The sequence below is a fragment of the Heliangelus exortis genome, chromosome 22, assembly GCF_036169615.1.
Source record: "Heliangelus exortis chromosome 22, bHelExo1.hap1, whole genome shotgun sequence".
Classification (NCBI taxonomy): domain Eukaryota; kingdom Metazoa; phylum Chordata; class Aves; order Apodiformes; family Trochilidae; genus Heliangelus; species Heliangelus exortis.
This window is the reverse complement of record NC_092443.1, coordinates 10,566,689-10,585,376: the sequence shown is the minus strand read 5'-3', so window position 1 is coordinate 10,585,376 and position 18,688 is coordinate 10,566,689. Positions and strand designations below refer to the sequence as shown.

Here is an 18,688-nt window from a genome sequence, read left to right as displayed (position 1 = left end):
ACGCAGATGTGTGTATATATACACATACGCGTGTTTATGCTCATAGCTGTATATGTACACATACGTGTAGACAGGGAAATATTTATAGACAGACCTAAAATACAGGCAGGAATTTTTTTATATAAGTAGATGCGCCCAGCATACACAGACAGCTCTCTACCTGTAAACAAAACCGTTTCAAATAAAGACAAATCGCACATCTATAGCTGAAACAAAATATAAGTTTACTCCAAGTACGCGTACCCCTGATCTCTGCACCCTTTCTGACAGCGGCAGCACAACGCACACTCATGTCCTGCACAACGGACCCCACCCCCCTTTGTGTGTCCCGGGAGTCCCAGTGGGGGTGACCCCCCACCTTTTAACCCCCGAATCCCCCCTCCCCCCCCCCCCCGAGACCATCTCGCTGCCGGGGTGGCCGCTGGGGGCCTGGTCCTGCCCCGCGCAGGTCGCGGGCAAACACCGGGTCAATGATTAACCCGATCGGGCTGATCCCGGCACAGCGCGGGGCCGGGCGGGAGCCGGGGGTAGTGGTGGGGCCGTAACGGGGGCCCAGGCTCCCGTGTGTCCGAAACTGGGGACCTCGAGAACAGCGACGTGAGTGGGGACACGGGGCCGGGGCGCTGGAGGGGGCTTGGGGCTCCGCAGTGGCGGTGGGGTGGCAAAAGGAAGGGGGGGGGGGTTCCCCTCGCCTGCCCCTGCGGGAGGTTAAGGGTCGGGGTCGCTAAGGGTCCCCTGCAATGCCACTGGCACTCACCGTGGCCTCCCTGTCCCCGCAGGTGTCCCCGCGGGATGGAGGAGCAGACACCATCCAGGCCCCGGGGCTATGGCCCCCCAGCCCAAGGAGCAGAGCATTCGGGGGGCAATGGGGCAGCTGGGGGGCTGCCCGGCTCCAGTACCCACTGTGACTCCACCACAAGCTGTGGGAATAGGCCCACAGTGGTGGCAACGGTGACCAACGCGACCTTTGAGGGGGACCCACCACCCTACTCACCCCCCGACCCCAAGAGCCTTCACCTCTACCAACCCTTCCCGGCTGGATTCTCCCAGCAAGTACCTGCTGTCTACCAGCCTGGACCAGGACCAGGACCAGGACCCTTCCCACCCCAGGGTGTCCCACCTGCCCCCCTGCCCTACAACACCGTATGTATTTCCCCTCCCCAACCCCCCCATGTTCCCTGCTGCAAAGTGGGGTCACCCCTTATCCCCCCTCCAAGGTTTCTGGGGTCCCAAGCAGAGCCTTGAGCAATGCTGGAGCACCACAGCCTGGTGTGGGGGGCACAGAGCGGGGGGCAGACAGCTCTGATGCCCCTCTCATGTCTCAGTATAACGTGCGTCCAAGCACGGGCCCTTTGCCCACCAGCCGTGGGCAGCGCCTGCCCAATGACTACATGGTGGAATCAGTGCTGGTGACTGTCTTCTGCTGCCTGCTGACCGGGCTCATTGCTGTCGTCTACTCTCATGAGGTAAGGACAGCACCCTTCTGATTTACACCAAACCCTCCCCATGCCTCCAGTCTCCTTCCTAGTGCTGCATCTCATTTCCAACCTCCCCATGCTCCTCCTGTGCCAGACCCGGGCTGCGCTGGACCGTGGGGACGTAGCCCAAGCAAATGTGGCATCCAAAAAGGCCCGGTCACTGGTCCTCATCAGTCTCTTCTTCGGGTTGTTCACCTCCATCACTTGGGTCATCTATGTCCTGGTGTCCCTGTACCTATGACAGGGCCCTGAACCCCCCAGGGACACGGCGTGTGCTGGGGACTCCATGCCACAGGGACAGGTGGAGTGGCCTCAGGCCCTGTGTGGCATCGCCCGGGCTGCCAGCAAAGGGTGAGCACAGAGCACAAGGTTCTTCATGGAGAGGTGAGAAGCTGTTCTGGAGCTGTCTGTGGTTTCACTCACCTCTTTCAGCCTTGTGAAGCATGGGACAAATGAACCCAGAGCAAAGTGGTGCCGGTGCCATGTCCAGGCAAGGAGTGGTGGAATCATGTATGGGATCTGGGATTGGGCTCCGCTGCAGGATGTTGGATCCCATTACTGTGGACTGTGACTTGGGACATGCAAAAGGAAACTGCCACAGGGGCAGTGGGCCTGGAGATGGAGCAAACAGCCAAGGACCAATGGAGAGACCAAGGTGTGTGGCTGCTCTGCTGGCAGCTGCTGCTCTGGGCACATGAGAAGCCCCCACCCCTAATTCAAAATATCAGAGCCACAAATTTAGCTCCTATGGTAACTGTGCACAGAAAAATACACACACATGCTGTATGGCCACCTTCTTACCGCTTCCAGAGTAAAATAAAATACAGGTGTAGCCAAACATTCTGCTTCCTGTGCACAGTAAGTTCCTTCCCCCTTCCCTGAGGTTTTTGTCCACCACAAAATCCAAGGCAAGTTCTCTTGCAATCTGGCACATCAGGGCTTCCCCCACAAGCATGCAGGTGCTGGGGCTTAAGGCCAAGCAGGACTCCGAGGAGCCCCTCCCAACGGGGGATGTGCTGGGGGTGCCACTGCAGAGCTTTGCAGGGAAGGGCAGGACAAACTGCTGAGTCTTCCAAAGGCTGCTCTGATGTGCTGAGCAGGATCTAAGTGTCATGGCCACCTAAGTGTCAAAGCCACCCTTCCCTCTCCCTGCCACACACCCCGCAAGTGGGGTGTGGCACTGTGGTCCAGCACCAGCGAGCAGGAGGGTGGTGTGTGTGCTGGGTCAGTGTCTGGGCATCCTCCTTCCCAGATGGTGATGCTCATTATTTCCAGAGGAATTTTGAACCTCATCCAGGACTGAAATAGCACCAGGAGCATGCTGGGCTGCCCAGGCCGCTGCAGGGGTTATTTATAGCCCTGGGCTGCCAGCATGTGGCAGGGCACACGCCTGGCAGGGTGTGTTTTGGGGAGCAGGCACCCCCCCCTGACAGAAGGGACACCAGTGCCTGGAGGAAGGTGACAGGAGCAGGCATCTTCTTCTCAAATGTAGGGCTGGTAGTGGGGCTAAATTATCTCACTTGGGTGGAAGAAATTTATGGGGGAAAAATAAGAGGAAAAAGGGCCAAGGGCAGAGGCAAAACCCTGAGGGATACATGAGAAAACATGAGGCCACGCCAGTGCCAGGAGTGGATTCGATTGTCACTTTAATCCACAGACTGCTGCATGCACTGTGAACAGGATCATCAGGCAGGTTTGTTATTGGTGTTTATTTGTCTTTAATATAAAAAGATACAGGTCTGAAATGTCTGCAGGAAGATGCCATCATCAGGACTGGGTTAATGGTGAATATATAATACAACTGCACAGCTGTGGGTTGTGGAGAGCTCCTGGAGGGAGCAAGGGGCTGGTGCCTGGGGGCACTGCTTCTCCCCCCCCTCCCTGCCCCACACTAAGGACTGTGAGGTCCCCACTCTCCTCCCCAAAAGAGGTGATGGCCCCAGTGACACTGCCTGCATGACACACAAGCACCCCCATGGCCAGTCCTGCTGCTCTTTTGGGCTTCTGCTCCCCATGGGTGCTGCTCCTGGTGAGGGGGGGGCTCTGGCCAGCAAACCTGGAACTGCTCTGGTCAAGGAGACCCTTCTGAAGAGTCCCTCCAGCCCTGGAGCCTTGAGCAGGGGGACACAAGCAGGGAGCTGTAGTGGGGACACCCCGGGCAGCTGGGGATGACTGCAGATCAAAGGAGAGAAGGGGGTAGGAAAACTGGGGGGGCTTGGTTCCTCCCAAGCTGGACAAGCCACACAGAAGCCTGTCCCCACCTGCATCCCCACCACACACGACACTGCCAGGAGACTGCCACAGCACAGCATCCCAGGGAGATGCTCAGGGCCTGCCAGGGGGAAGCCTGTGCCAGCCACGGGGTACATTTGCCTTTTCAGTCTCACCATGTCAAGTTTTTTGTTTGTTTGGTTGGTTGGTTTTGGGTTTTTTTTCCCAAGATCTTATTTACAAAGGGAAACACAAGCATTACTTCCTGCGTGGAAGGCTGGGGATTGCAAAGCCTCAGCCAGATGTGACACACGGCTCCAGCGCCCTCAGTGTCACAGAAATAAACTGCTTCTGAAACATTTTGGTTCAGATACTGCACATTTCAGCACAGGAGGATCCCCACTCTGGGGCTGCACAAACCAGTATTGGGCCCCACATTCTCCTCCCCCTGAAGATGCCCTCATGGGCAGGGGGCATCTCTCTGCACTTCAGCATTTGGCTGCTGCATGAGTCCTGTGCCTAAATCTTCAGGACAATAAGGGGCAACACTGCTGCCATCCCCTCCTGCTGCCATCTGCAGGGAGCTGGCTAAGACTTTGCCATCCGTTTGGAGAAGGAAATGCTTGCAACTCTGATTCACCTAGAATAAACAGAGGCTGTAGCAAACACAGAGCTGCTCTTGAGAAATAAGTTAAGGATGCTCTGCAAAACACCCTACCTGTATTCCTTGCCAGCTGCTGCCCTAAACCTGCATGGTTTTGTTTGACAGAACCCTGTAAAAACCTCTGACCACACAACGTGGTGCTGGGAAAGGCCTTGCAAGGCTCCTCGAACCCACGGCCCACACTGTAAACCCTCAGAGGACACAGAGGAGAAATGTGGAATGGCTCAGCTGGGGCTGTGCTGGTGAGAACACCCAAGGGAGGAAGACATGGGTAGGGGACAGAGGAGCTGAATAAGGCACACTGAACAGTTTGGGGGTAAAGCTGTGTGTGTGGGAAATGAGACCTCGCCCCCCTCACTCTTCCAGGCTAGGCTGCCCCTGCCCGGCTGGCTCTGGCATGATGGGTCTGGGGACAGAGTCTTTGCTGGGGCTCCTGCCAAACCATGGGTCACAAAGCACAGCACCAAGGGTCAGCCAGATGGGGACCCCCTGAAAAGAACATTTGGCAACAGTGAGAGGAAAGAAGAGCAGGGTGGAGGGGACAAGGTGGCTCAGTTGGGCACGTGGCACCTACCCAATTCCCATGTCCAACCCCAGAAATGGACCTGCTGGCTCCACTGGCTCCTTTGGCTCCTGCACCTGCTCCACAGCCAGTGCCCACACAGCCACCTTGAGCCTCCTTTCTTCCAGCACGTGGAACAACATTGTCACAGGTTGTTAATTTTATACATACTGTTTTGCACGTTTTTGTTTTGTTTTTTTTTCTTTTAAACACATCGGTATCCAGACATGCATCAAAAAAATCTCCAATGGATTCTAAATACTATATTTACAGTCTTGTATACTACAGCATTTACTGTGCAAAAGCTAGTACCGTCACTAAAAGATACGGGTTCACAGGACAAGTGAACCACAGTACCTTGGGTAGTCAATGTTTCCTGGGTTTGCAGGGATTACCGTTGCTTAAATAACAGGATCTGGGAGGAGGAGGGGGGTAGGATGACTGGAGATGGCAGGTTCCTGCCCACATTTTCAGTGCCTCTTCCATATCTATGACTGGTGCCTCCCTCCTATGAAGAAGGCGCCAGAGATCTGTGGTAAACCGAAGACCCCTGTAAACACAACCAGCTCTCTGTAAGCAGAGCTCCTCTGGCAGGCAGCAGGAGACTCTTCCATCCTCATCTCCTAGGGACGAACATGTTTCCAGGTGACATTGCAGGGGAGACTCAAACCCTTGGCTTCCATGGCTGCTGCCTGCTCAATGCCGCTCCGGAGACAAGTTTGTGGGTGCTGAGCTCTTGCTGCCCCCTCCTTTGTGGATGAAAACAACAGCCTGAGCATTGCCAGATGCAATTGGCCAGCAACTCCACGCTTGCATGGGACCCTCCTTCCACACAGCTCTTTCTCCCCAGATTTAAAGCTGATTCATGGCACAGAGGGAGGGGAGGAGAAGGAGGGCGAGCATGGTGGGCAGCAGCTGCTCTGCGCCCTCCGTGGCCAACACGCGTGGTCACCGCTTGGCCGCTCCGACGTTCACCCCCCCCAAGGGCTCGCTGGCAGCTGGGAGGGAGGGTGAATCATCCAGTAGCAGGTACAAACATTGAACTCCAGTCTGACAACTGCCCTCGGTGCCTCTGCGGAGCAATTCTCCTCGCTTGCACAACCTCTCCTCCTAGGTTTTCTCTTCTCGATCTGTTTTCCGCCTCGTAATGTTCCGAGGTTTGATTTTGAGGGACAGTTCCCACAGGGCCTCCTCAGCCAGGTGGTCACTGAAGTCATTAAAGAATGACACTATGTCATCGTTTCTTTTGATGTCGTAATGTCTGGAAAACCAGAGAAGGGAGCAGCAGTTAAAGAAGGGGCCACCCAGGGACCTCTCTGAGCCACCCTTGCCCTCCTCCAGTGGACACCCAGTGTCTGTATCACCTGAATCTAATATTTATGACTGGGATGTGACACCAAGAAGAGGGAAAAACACCACACCCATGGCTGAATTGAAGAGAAAAAAAAGACCCCATCACACTGAAATCAGCAGTTAGATCTGCTTCTGCTGCATGACAGCAACATCAAAACCTGGAGGTCTGTTGTCTGAAAGCGTAGTCAGAAAACTTTACTGCACTAGATCTCACAAGTGACACTGGAAAAATATCTTCACAGCTTTCAGTCATATCTAACCTAGAGAGGGAAGGAGACTGTGACCAGAGTCCTGTCCTTTCTAGCTCTCCTTACATTTCCATCATGAACCTTTGACCTTAGTCTCCCTTCTCCTTCCACAGGGGCTCCTGTGCTCTGGACACAGCTCCCCACACCAATCCCCACTGTGGTGCCTCAAAGCCAGCTCTGTCCTCCCTCTTGTTGCACTTACACTTGTTGGAAGCACCTCATGCTGTCCAGGATGTTAAACTGCTGCCAGCGCTTGGAAAAGTTGACTTTGCTGTCAATGTAATCAGGGTTTCCCAGATGAACAAAGGTCAGGTCCTGCAGGATCAGGCCTCTGAAAGAGAGGAAGAGGGAGCAGGTCAGGGAGTAGACAAACAAGAACAGAGGTTAGTCACACAGGGGCAGGACAGCCAGACAAAAGGCAGCCCCAAGCAATCTAACAGCCTCCCCCTGCTGCCACCATCAGTGCTGCAGCTTTAAAGTAGAGGGAAACATGTCCCCAGCAGCAGGTCTAGAGGTATCCAGTTGTAAGGTGTCCACCATGCACAATGGAGGGACCTTGAGGTGAAGCACTCGTGCTAAGGGCACTGAGGTTGTTCTTTCACCATCTGTGGAAAGGAGGAGCAGGCTGGAAGAAGGTCACAGTGGGAAGTGTCTGCCAGGGATTAAACCTTCCCTACAGTTTTACACAAGAGGGTTTCCCTCTCCTTGAAGTTTTGTTAGCAAGGGAGCTGTGCTTCCCTCCTGCCTCCACCTCCTCTGCTCAGCCATGTCTGCACAGGCAGAAGACAAGTGCTGAGCTGAGCAGAAGCTGCCAAGAAATCCTTGAAGGAACTATCTGAATGTGCAGAAGTAGCGGCAGAAGAAACAAACTCCCAACTCACAGGTAAGGTATGCAGGGAGGATCCACATCAGCCAGAGCTGCTCGGTAGGCGCGGAAGGACGAGGAGCTGTCAATCAGGGTGCAGTACTCAGCCAGACCCTGGGAACACAAAGTCCATGGTGACACCACTGCTGCAACCCCACGTGGTTTGTAACCTCCTCAGAGAGCCATGAAGGCCAAGGAGTTAATGCCACCCCACAGGCACCTCAGCCTGACCCCGGGTGTGTATACACAGAGCCTTGATGCCTTCAGCCTCACCAAGGCTTCCATTTCCAGGGAGGAGGAGAAGGAGGTTGTTCTCACCTGTGACTGTGCTGGCACTCCTGCAGCTGTCAGAATGCCCAGGCACGCTGCAGACTCCCAGCACAGTGGCATTATACCCCTTGGAGAGGAGCTCTCTGCTCCTTCCACCCTGGGACATTGCTGAGCTGTTAATACCACCCAGCAGTTTCATAGAGTTATCTTTTTCCCCTGAAGATCACAGCCCTCACTGCTCCTCACCTCTGAGGTTTGTTTCTGCCACTCCAGCCTTCGGATGGGTGCAGAATCCAGTGCAGAAAGAATGGCCAGATAGGAATTAAAATTATTCAGCTTTCGCAAGTGCTGTGAAGAGGGAGAGTATTCCAGTTACTCTAGAGATACAAAAAGCTTTCTAGCATCAAACAGCTCTAGCAACCAAAAGGTCCTTTAAGGAGCAGCGTGCAAGATTTACATTAAAAGACAAGCTAATACCTTCATAATCTTTATGAATTTAAGGAGAAGCCTCTCTCGGTCTTGGGCTTTCTCTTGTAGCATAATTATTGAACGGACCCTGGAAGAACAGAGAGAAGAAAACTCAGAAAAATAAACCCACTTCAGCAGACCTCAGATTTCTTTTTGTTTCATTTAAAAAACTGCTAGCTAGTAAGGATGGATCAACAATACTGAAAGGCTCACGATGGTTCCAGCCTAAACAGAAAACTTTAATTCACAACAAAGAATATCTTCAAGGATGACATCAGATTCTTCATGAGGTACATTTATTAGCACAAGGAATGTTTGTTTGAAGGGCTCAATGGTACGGACAAGAATTCCTCCAGGTTACAGTGCCCTTCAAAACCCTCCTGATTTTCTTGTGCTCTGGAGTCTCTAGTAAGTGCCTTGCATCTACTTCCCAGACAAAAATATATGTTATCCTGCTTACAAGAAGGGAACTGGTGCAAATTCAGTGCCACAGCTGCTCCTTACCAGTAGGACATGTTATTAAAGTGCTCTGTGAATTGTGTCAGGTTGGGGCTTTTCTCTTCATTTTGCTCCTTTGCCCAAAGCAGAACTTCTGGGATCTGCCAAGGAAAAAGAGAAGAGGGGTGAGAAAACACTACACATAAAAAAATGGAATTTTTGCTTCAAGATTCCCAGTTGCAGCCTGTGGTCATGGCTGTTGGCTGACATAAGTTCAGCTGTCTCCTACAACCCACCAGGTGTGCTTGGAGAACTGGGAGGGAACACCAGAGACTGCAGAGGAGACACTTTCAAATCTCTCCCATCACCCTTTCCCCATCCTTCTCTCTGTACCTCAATTTTATAGAAGAGTTCAGCATCTAGGAGGGTCAGCTGCTCAGCTATTTCATGGCTGTGGAAATCATGCAGGGTACCTGGCCTGTAGGAAACAAGGATGCAGTATAAAGGCTCAGAAAATGTAACCAGTTTCCTTCTCTTGTATTATGGGCTGAGAAAACTGTTATGTCCACAAGAAAGGGATGCCCAGTCCCTCATAAGGCAAAGGTATGGTTGCATGCATCTTTCCTCACCTGGCTGCCACCCCCCGGGCTGCAAGAGGTTTGATGGAATTGGCATAGCTCAACATTTTCTTCTGATCCACTTTATCAAGGATGTTTTTCCGTAGCACCCTGGCAAGGCTCAGCTCCCCATTGCAGACCAGTCGGAAGACCAAGTCCATCAGTAGCTTGAGAATTTCCTCTGTCAACTCCACTAAGCTGAGAGAAAGATGGAACCCCCAAGAAAAACATCAGAGCTACGCCTCTGATCAAGCTGAAGAGTTTGTACCTGTACTGAGTCTTTTGTCATTCTTTCTTACAAGTGACTGAAATTCCTCATCCTTCCAGCTCCTCCCTTCTTACAGATTCCTTGTTCCTGGTTATTTTAAAATAAATGACCCAATTGGGTCCACACTGAGAACCTGCTCTTCCAACAGGAGGGTTCAGCACTATCAGCGTGTCACTGGTCAGGCTAGGGCATTTCAGCTGTCACTATAGGTAGGGTTTAAAGAATCTCATGTCTTCGTAAGTACCAGATGTCTGTATTGTTACTGACCCTGCATCTCCCAGCCCCCAATCAAAGAAGACAACTCACCACAGCTCATCCACCACTCTCACCAGCACGAAGAAGGTGTTCTTACTGACTCGCTTCTTGAAGGTGTCTGGGAAGTGGCAAAACTTCTCATATGTTGGTTGCTAATTAAAGAATCAACTTAGTGGGGTCAGACCAGCATCAGTGCAACTAGGAGCTGCCTCGGGGAACATCAGAATAGCAACAGTACTGTTGTGTCTTGACTGAAACTGGTGTTCAATTTCCAGGACATAAGGGACACTGATATAGCTCTAATTAGCATGGTATTAAGCTGCCCCCAGCTGCACGTAGCAGGGGTGTGAGGAGGCACAGGGTATACCTCACAGAACTGCTGCTAGAAGTGCAGGTGTACCCTGAAGCTCTTCTAAGGTGGAATTTAATGAACAGCACTCCTTCACTCTGCTCCTCCCTGTGGGTTTGTGACATCTGGTCTCATAACAACTCAGCTGTCACCTCTACCTTCCTCAGTGCCCAATTTGCTGCAAGGAGAATGGTGGCAGGGGAGACAGTGCAGGTTGAAAATGCTTCTGCATTTCAGTGGACAAAGGGAAGGAGAGGAAGGTTATCAGAAGCCAAGGACTGATGAGGACCTGTGGGAACGCCCCAGCCAGTCTCTTCACTGGCAACAGAGATCTGCTGTGTCCTTGGCTGCCCTGATCCCACAGGAGCAGCATCTCTGCTGCAGATGGCAGTGAGGAGCTGTGACACAGAGTGACATCAGGCTGCTTCTGATGTGGGCTACAGGACCAAAGCCCATGAGGACTTTGCACTGCCTAAACCCAGACACTGACCCACTCAGCTGGGGGTGAAGGGAAGAGAGCCCAGGGGCAGGAGCTGCAGGCAGGGTGCTCAACAAGGAGCTCCCTCCAGGAAGACTGCAGGGCTCTGATTCCAGTTGGGGATGAACTGTGACTTATGCAAAAGGATATCTGTACTGCAGCTTCTTGATGAGCTCTTCAGGAGTGATAAATGTCCTATATGTTGTCAGAAAGGCTTCACAGTACAGCACAAGATCTACAGAAAAAAAAAAAATACAACAAAGCCTCACTCAATGCTGCTTGCAGAAAAATGAAGCTTCTTGTAAGGTTGAGTCCAGGCTTGCAGGAAGAGGACATGGACACATTTTGACATGAATGGACGTTGCAGAAATGCTGTGCTGTTGTTTCTTACCAGCAGATGGACCCTACAGCCCAAAAGCTACAGTCAAACTGCCCTCTCCCCTCTGGCCTGGCTCCCACTTGCAGCACTAGAGCTTGCTGTTTGGCCAAGCATCTGCTTGTGGGGCAGGAACTGTCAATATTGGGTCAAGGAAAAATGTGGGTTAGACCTTGGGGATATTTTTAAAAAATCTGATGGCAAGAGATGGGCTCCTATTCTCAGTCTTCACAACTCAGGCAGCACAGAGCCCTGTAGAAAGGCATCATCTCTCTTTCCTCCTGATCAGGAAGGCATGTGTTTCAACATGATGATACATTGCTGCAGACCCTCTGCCCTTGCTGTGTTCCAGGCAATCTGCCCCAGGACAGTGTAAAAATATAAGATTATTTCCAGCCAACGGACGAGTAAATTGCACTGCAAAAACTGACACTATCCTGACCATGACCCTGCCACCACAGACAGTGACACGGTGCACGCAGTCAACTTCTGTTCAGAAATCCGCAGAAATGGGCTCTGCAGGACCCAGAAATGCCAAGGCTTTGGCCACCACCAAAGGCACGAAGGAGAGAAATCAAAAAATCAGGAACTGCAAATGGGAAAGAAAGATTTCAGGTTAACACTGCAGAACTCTTGCAGTCCTGGGCAAGGCTTGATCAGTGTGGTCAAAACGGAAACTCATTAACAGTGGTATGAAACCTGGCAGCACTGCAGGCAGCATGTACAGTAGGATGACACACTGCCCCTGCCCCTGCCCCATGCACTGCAACCACTGGCAGAGCCTCCTTAGCACCAGATGGGGAGAAAAATCTCCTGCAGTGCCTGCCCAGGAGAGGTTGTACAGGTAAAGCTTGTTTCAGCCAGGACAGGGATCACCTCACACTCATGTGCTGCAACATCCATCCTTTGCACATGGAGGGTGTCACAGAGCAGGGCAGGGTGTGATCCTTGTGCCTCTTCATATGTGGTGGTTCTCCTGGCAGGAGCCTCACTAAGATGCTCTTAAATCAGAGAGCACTGCTGCCTTTTGGGTAAAGACAATCAGACATAAGCTCTAAAGCCAGAGCCTTGATGGTCATGTCAGGGGTGAGTCCTGAGCCTCATCTAGCTGTAATCCTGCACACAGCAAGCATGTGTGGCTGTGTGCACTTAACTGATTGTGGATCTTGTTCCTGAAGTCCACAAGTCTCTCTTTATCCCTTATTCCATGCAGCTCTTTTAGAAAACTCAACTGGGCAAGAAGCATCATGCAACAGGGTGTGGAGATACATTTATTCTGGGCTCCCATCTGCCCGAAAGGCAACGTGAGGTAATACAGCTGGTCTCCTCTGGCACTCAAAGCTGCCAAGAAATTAATCTTTAAAGGAAAGCCTCTTAACTATACCATCTGTGCTGTATGGCTGATTGATTTACAAGCCTTGAATTCCTCTCATTGTAAGCTTAATTCATTAACCCTCTCAGTCACCCAAACACTGGGTTAGCATAGTACAAATTCCTCTGTGCTCCATTCAGCTCAGTTGCTTGGCAGAGCCCATGTGGCAAAGCTCTTTGACTATTCTGAGAAATGTGGCTGCAGAGCTCCCTCCACCCAGCCACTCACCCTGTCCACCCTGCTGTTCATTTAAAAATCCTGCTTGAGTTCTTCCTAGTCTTGAGAAGTTCTGCAAGGCTTTCACCTCTCTGCTCGTGGCCTCCTGAGAGGTCCCCATTCATCAGGGAGAGGTCCACCACCCCATCTCTTTACCAAGTAGCTGTCTGTTAAGAGAAGCTACAGTAAAAACCTTGCCATTTAAAAATGCACATGAAAGATGTTTCCCCTTTGACTATCAACCCTCTAAAATATGAGCACTGAAAGGTTCAGTGGGTTAGTACACTCTGCCTTGCATCCCTGAAGATAAGGAGATCAATTCTTGTTAAGGCCACCAGAACAAATACATTGAGCAGGTTCAAAAACACTCTCTGGAAGCACTGCTAAGGCTCTCTTTGCCACAGGTTCTTTGCCAAAGGATCTGCTTCATGTGTGTGGTGACTGGGTTTGGAGAGATAAAGTGGGATTTTAACAAATCTAGAGCTAAAGGTTTCTTGCCTTCATTTTCCTCCCCCTCCTCTCCCTTCTTTAACTGAACTGGTCTGGATGGCTTACCAGCATGCAACCGGTACAGAGTGGGACTGGGAACTGACATAGTAAGTTGAAAATAAAAGGTGTCAGCAGACAAGTACTTGGACAGCTTGCCTGATGTTCACAGGTACTGCATGAAACCCAAACCAACATTCCTCCTCTCCTACTCTGATTCAACAGTCACTCCAGCATCTCCTACATGACCCCTGCCCTGAAGTTCAAAGGGCAAGGAATACCACTGGAAACAGGATTCCTGCCACAACAGGCTGGTCAGACCTGGAATCAGTGGCAGGCATGGAGACAGACACCAACACAGCACCGTCAGCAGCTCTACTGGGGCACCTTGCCCTCCAGATCTGGGTGAAGGTTATGAGGAGTCAATACCATCCCTGCTGCTACCCAGAATGAACAGGTGCTTTTCCAGCTCACCTCCACTCCACCAAAGAGAAGCACAATCACCTCCTTGCAATCCAAAGGATCACAAATGCAGTCCCCCCACCCTGGCACAGCTGTCTGCAGCCACATCACAGCCATGCACACCACAGCCAGGCAGGAGACAGGCAGCAAAAGGCCACGTTCCTCAGCTCTGATCTACTGCATCCACTGTACCTTTCCTGTCGGTCTCTGTTGCATGCACTAACAAGATGTCTCCAGATCCACCACGAACATCTGGCCCATCATCTCCCTGCAACAAGGAGAGAAACATATTAGGTATGGCCCAAGCTCCCTTCAGCCTGGTTTACCATCTTTGGGGTTCAAGCTCAGCAACAACTGGCAGAGTACACGATGTTCCTGGCGCTGCTCACAGCACATGCTGGGACATGGTCTTCAGTGCTGGGCTAATCCTGGAATGTGAATAAAGCTTTTGATGTCCCAGATGAGTATCTGGACTGATCACCACCTGGGGTCTCTGACTCCTTAAGGCCAGCCTGTGAAGTTCAGCGGAAGTTGCACCTTCTGTCCACAGAAGAATGAAGAGAAATGTCCCAGACTCCCAAACACTCCCAGAAGACAATGTGCATTTTCCTGGAACATCAAAACCAGGCAAGTTAATTCCCTAGTTTGGAACTTTTTGACTGGAGGTCACCTGAGGGATCCAATAACCCGGAGCAGAAAACAGCCCGGAAACCGCTTGACCCCTGCCTTATCACCCTCTAAACCCATCTTTCTTCCAGCTACTGCAATTCACAACTGAAAATATTCAGAACTGATCTACCATTCAGCCAGCAGGTCTCACACTGCAGGAAACAGCTCATAGTGGCAGTTCTGTACCATTTCAAACACACAGACCATAAAGAAAAGGAAATAAAAAAGAAGTTATGGGCTGACACAGATCTGCCAGTCCTAAATGTTCAGAAATCACTGATTTTTAATTGTTTTTTTCCCTTCTGAGGAGACTGGAGCTGTATCTGTCTTTCCTTTGTAATGTCTTTTTCATTTCAATATGCAAAACACTGAAAAAGCCTATGGATTACAGCCATGGAGCTGCTACGCCTAAGATGCAACTTTTTCAGGTGACCCTCTGGCAAGACTCCAAAAATACCACTTAAGGAATGACTAATAGCTTCTCATTCTCTCCTGCACATCTCAGCTGACCAAAGAACACTCCTGAAGCACCAGTAAATGATACATTCTCTCTGTTTTTCAGACAAGCTCGCTGACAGTTTGAAAGCTTCAAAAGCCTGCATATTCCCTCAAGCTGCATGTCAGAGACAGCTTCGTTGGAGAGCACAGCTGAGCAAAGCTGTTTGGGAGTGCACCCAAGGTTAGAGACAAAGCAATTTCACAAACACAGAAACAGTTACTTCGGCTGCTCTTCTACATCAGTCATATAATGTCCTGCTTGGGAAATCTGCTAAACCTGCCTCACAGACAGCACCACAAACCAGCACCTGGATTTATTGCTCTCAGGCATTTTAGACTGGTGCAGGCTGAAGAGGGGAGAAGGGGCAGACTGGGAAAAGGAGACACGTTGGACTGGTTTTTTAGAGAGACATCTCGCATTTGTTAAGCCCTCATTCACTGCTGATGCTCCCTGCCTCTACCAGCAGCTCCTACTTTCACAGCAGCCTGCACACCTGAAGCTGCATGCCACTTCTGCTGCAACCCATTTTTTCCTATCAGATCAGAGCTGATACTTTGCTTGTGCACACCAAGAATCAGATTTCAATACAGCATTAACTGAAGAGTATGAAAGCAAACCCTGAATGCACTCACCTCTTGCTTCAGTGTCAACCTAGCCATAATTTCACTGTGGTCAATAAGGGATAGCTCATCTACTTCTTTCTCCAACTGTGATGCTTCCAAACCATCAGATGACTGCTGCTGCCTGTTAAAAAAAAACAAGGCAAATACTCATCAATGTCATTGCCCATCCATGGTAAAAGATGCTGGATCCATCCAAGCTCTCAGTGTACAAACCTTCCTTAAATGACAGTAAATACACAGCATGGAGGTAAATCTTTTGCAAACAAGCCCAAATGTCTACTTCTAATTCTGTTGCTTTGTGCCATCTCTTGAAAAAAGAGAGATGAACCTTTAGGACCTGAACACTTGTCTGCCTGCATTTCTGCTAGACAGGTATTTACTCTGCCTTGCATAGCTACACACTTCCATGTGTCCTTAATCCACCAAATTTTTAGTGCACACATATCTTAAGCCCTTCCTCACACGTATAGAGCCTGAGCATGCTCCACACATGCATCTCTTAGTCAGCTCATGACCCACTGTGCTGATGCTAGAGGAGATGACAGGCTCTCTTTTTGCAGGAAGACGGAACAGAAAGCTCTGCCCACTTTTTTGGTGTACATCCTACCTCCAAAGGCTGGTAGTCTTGTGCCTGGACACATGTAATCTGTGCCTATGCTCCTTAAAAAATAGAAACCACACATGTTCTTTACAGTTTTTCCCAGGGACAGGGCAAAATCCAGTGCATCAGTCTGTACTTTCAGCAGGTAGCTTTGCAGAGCTCTCTTGCATTGTCTCCTTCACTGCAGGGATTAAAACCCTCAAATCAACTGCAGGAAAATGGGGGAAGGGAAGTTGACTGTCACACACAAACAATGCTGTTCTCTATTTTTGCTTTAGAAATGCAATTGAAGAGCAATCTCAAGCAGCAGGGTGTTGCGTGGGACGAGTCTCGCCGTGGGAGTCAGTCGAGCTAGTGCTGGCTCGGATAGTATCAGGAGCTAACTTTGATCCGTCCGGCTCTGGAATTCTCCCCGGAAACCACACCTCCGAACCCGGGCATGCGCGCCTGGGCTAGCCCCAGCTGGGCACAGGCGGGGGGGGCACCGTCCGGGCACCTGCCGCCTACAGCAGGGAAGCACTCACTCTGCTTCTCCTGAAGCCCATCTGTTACAGCCTGCAACTCTTCATTTACATAGACAAATGATAGCTAAGAGCTTTAGAAGAGATATAAAGCCTCCTGCTTCAGGACCTCAGCCAGCCTCTAACTAACAGGGTTAGGAAGAAATTCCCCTCTGGAAAACTATTTCCCAACAGCCATTGGGGTTTTTATGTATGTTTTCATGGAAACAGGAGGAAGCAGCCAGGACTGTCAATGAGATGGACTTAGGATGGCTAACACAGGCTGTGTTAACCCCTACAGGCTCCCTCAGTTAAGTAATGACATCCTGTGGGGATGCTCCTCACTCAGCAGGATCCTACTGCTCACCAGTTATGCAGAAAAAGAAAAAAAAGGGGGCTTAAAGTTTAGAGAAGATTGAGGGCAGAACAGGCAGCCCTGAGGATGATATGGCAGGGATGTTGGTGAGACTGAGGATGTTGGTGAGACTCTGTACCCTTTGAGGCTGGGAAGCAGGAGGACCATGGGATTCAGGCTCACCTTTCCACACCATCTTTGCCTTCCTTCCCCATGGGACTGCTGTTGGGAGTGGAGTCTTTGGAGTGGCTGTCTTTGACAGATGGAGATTCCTGCAAAGAGAAGGAAGTTTTTCATTATTCAATGAGGTCCTAGAGCATGGCCAGCCTTACATTTACAGCCTGACTCCCTCTAAATAGCCCTTTCCTGTAAATTCCTACAGAGCGGTTAAAGGCTGATGCAAGTTAATGCCAGATGCCAAGAAAACACATAAGTTAATTAGACAGGAAATTTGGGACAATCTCGGGAGTCTAGTATAATTAGTACTGTTTGTTTTAACATTGTGAAATGATGCTAAAAGTTACATCACCAGTCAGCTGTTGCCTTGGATTTTAACCCTCTCAAATTTTTTTTTTCCTCCAGCCCTTGCTGTTGAAATACACTTGCCTTCTCCTTTAATCACAAGGGACATGGCCAACTATAGGCTCTCCAGTTTCAGTTCCCCTCCTAATCACAGCCCCTCAGACCAGGCTGTCTTATGGGGTAGCTGCACATGGCTGTTCCTGCCTCCCTCCTCTCCCACAAGGTTACACAATGATTCAAGGTTTGCACTTCACAACTCACAGCTATGGAAACAGGGCTAATGCAAAAAAGCAGAACCATCTGAACTCATGGCATGGAACAGCAGGGAGAGACCTCAAAGCAAAGGTACAGCATCTTAAATTAGCCATTTATTAAAAATACCCGTGGATGTCAAGTGGGAATATTAATCTAATACTGGAGTTCAGAATTATTTAACATCATGAAGACTGAAACTTGAAAATTCAACCTACTGAACAGACTGGACTGAAACCACCTGCATGCTACCCATCTGGCCTGGAAAACACACAGATGAGCTTAGGCTTCTTGGTGTCTGCAGGATTCTTTCAGACTATGTCTGTAAAGCCCTTTGCTTCAAAGTTGAGAACCAGCTCACAGCTGCCCAAAAGGATGAGCCTGCCTAGATGTTTCTGCTGAAGGGAAGTTAGGGAAGTGCTATCTCTTGGCGTATATAACACCAGCATAGATAAAGGTCTTGGAGACATCCTGTAGGAGATGTGCCTTCCAAGAGGAGGGCAGGCAAAAAGATGGCCACAGTGCTCTGCTGCTGCTTCTTATGAGCCAACAGGAAGACCGTACCTCCTTGTGATGGAAAATGCCCTTTCTCCTCTAGGAAATACCTACGATAGGAGGCTTGAGGGAAGGAAGAAACAGCATGCGATTATAATGCTAAATCAATCACTCTGTATCCAAACAATGAATGAGAAAAATAAATAAAAAAGAATTAGAGCACAAAGCTTTCTGTATTAAAATGGGGAAGCCAAAGCAGTTGTAAGAATAGATGCAGCCCCAGGATGATGCTGGTGAGGGTGCAGCTTTCTGGAAGGGAACCTCACCCAAGCAGCTCCAAACAGAGAGGAAAGCGCGAACAAACCAACACGGCAGGAGAAGCTGCCCCTACCTCCTGCCAGGGCTCATCCTGCCCCCAAAAGCATCACCTGCTGTCCCCTGGGACTGGGAGGCCACCCAAAACTGCAAGCCAGGAGGGGATAAGCAAAGGGACCACCAGCAAGAGGGACACAGGAGCTGCAGGGTGTGCAGAAGAGGCCGGTGCCAAGCGCGTCAGCCCTGGTGTGAACTCAGCATGCACCAGGCAGCCCCTTCCCAGTGTCCATCCCTCTCCGTGCTACTTACTCCTTCAGAGCCAGGGAGTTCCCCGTTGCTCTGGCCAGAGGAATACAGATTGACATATTCACCCTCACCAGCCTCCTCACTGGCGTTTTCGCTCTAAAGGAGACAGGATGAA

At 50.5% G+C, this 18,688-nt stretch overlaps 2 protein-coding genes across 12 annotated transcripts in view; one reads left to right on the top strand and one right to left on the bottom strand.

The window, feature by feature from the left end:
- The first annotated feature begins 401 nt into the window (after positions 1 to 401).
- Positions 402 to 2,314, top strand: PRRT1B (proline rich transmembrane protein 1B). 2 transcript variants are annotated; one of them, XM_071766258.1, is made up of 4 exons: positions 402 to 597; positions 780 to 1,143; positions 1,218 to 1,466; positions 1,573 to 2,314. In XM_071766258.1, exons 2-4 carry the CDS (start codon positions 793 to 795, stop codon positions 1,717 to 1,719), a joined length of 747 nt encoding a protein of 248 aa, XP_071622359.1. In that variant the 5' UTR covers positions 402 to 597; positions 780 to 792; the 3' UTR covers positions 1,720 to 2,314. The 2 variants fall into 2 exon arrangements, with proteins under 2 accessions (XP_071622359.1, XP_071622360.1); XM_071766259.1 differs by having other exon boundaries at positions 409 to 597; positions 1,326 to 1,466.
- A 793-nt stretch (positions 2,315 to 3,107) lies between these two features.
- Positions 3,108 to 18,688, bottom strand: part of RAPGEF1 (Rap guanine nucleotide exchange factor 1) — an 83,804-nt gene continuing 68,223 nt past the window's right edge. For 7 of the 10 annotated variants that reach the window (XM_071766610.1, XM_071766618.1, XM_071766611.1 and 4 more), the window contains 14 exons: positions 18,577 to 18,669; positions 16,867 to 16,955; positions 15,237 to 15,348; positions 13,629 to 13,704; positions 10,675 to 10,759; positions 9,749 to 9,841; positions 9,187 to 9,372; positions 8,951 to 9,035; positions 8,624 to 8,718; positions 8,129 to 8,207; positions 7,898 to 7,999; positions 7,398 to 7,495; positions 6,719 to 6,847; positions 3,108 to 6,176 (listed from right to left, as the gene is read on the bottom strand). In XM_071766610.1, the coding sequence (XP_071622711.1) occupies positions 6,026 to 6,176; positions 6,719 to 6,847; positions 7,398 to 7,495; positions 7,898 to 7,999; positions 8,129 to 8,207; positions 8,624 to 8,718; positions 8,951 to 9,035; positions 9,187 to 9,372; positions 9,749 to 9,841; positions 10,675 to 10,759; positions 13,629 to 13,704; positions 15,237 to 15,348; positions 16,867 to 16,955; positions 18,577 to 18,669 (1,473 nt within the window). In that variant the 3' untranslated portion in view covers positions 3,108 to 6,025. The remainder of the gene's footprint in view (positions 6,177 to 6,718; positions 6,848 to 7,397; positions 7,496 to 7,897; positions 8,000 to 8,128; positions 8,208 to 8,623; positions 8,719 to 8,950; positions 9,036 to 9,186; positions 9,373 to 9,748; positions 9,842 to 10,674; positions 10,760 to 13,628; positions 13,705 to 15,236; positions 15,349 to 16,866; positions 16,956 to 18,576; positions 18,670 to 18,688) is intronic. The other 3 variants (XM_071766615.1, XM_071766616.1, XM_071766620.1) reach the window with 1 other exon arrangement.

Coding starts and splice junctions, on each gene's coding strand:
- PRRT1B (XM_071766258.1), top strand. CDS start 793: ATGGAGGAGCAGACACCATCCAGGCCCCGGGGCTATGGCCCCCCAGCC. Junction 1,144..1,217: donor CCCCCCTGCCCTACAACACC/GTATGTATTTCC, acceptor CCCCCCTCCAAG/GTTTCTGGGGTCCCAAGCAG. Junction 1,467..1,572: donor CTGTCGTCTACTCTCATGAG/GTAAGGACAGCA, acceptor CTCCTGTGCCAG/ACCCGGGCTGCGCTGGACCG.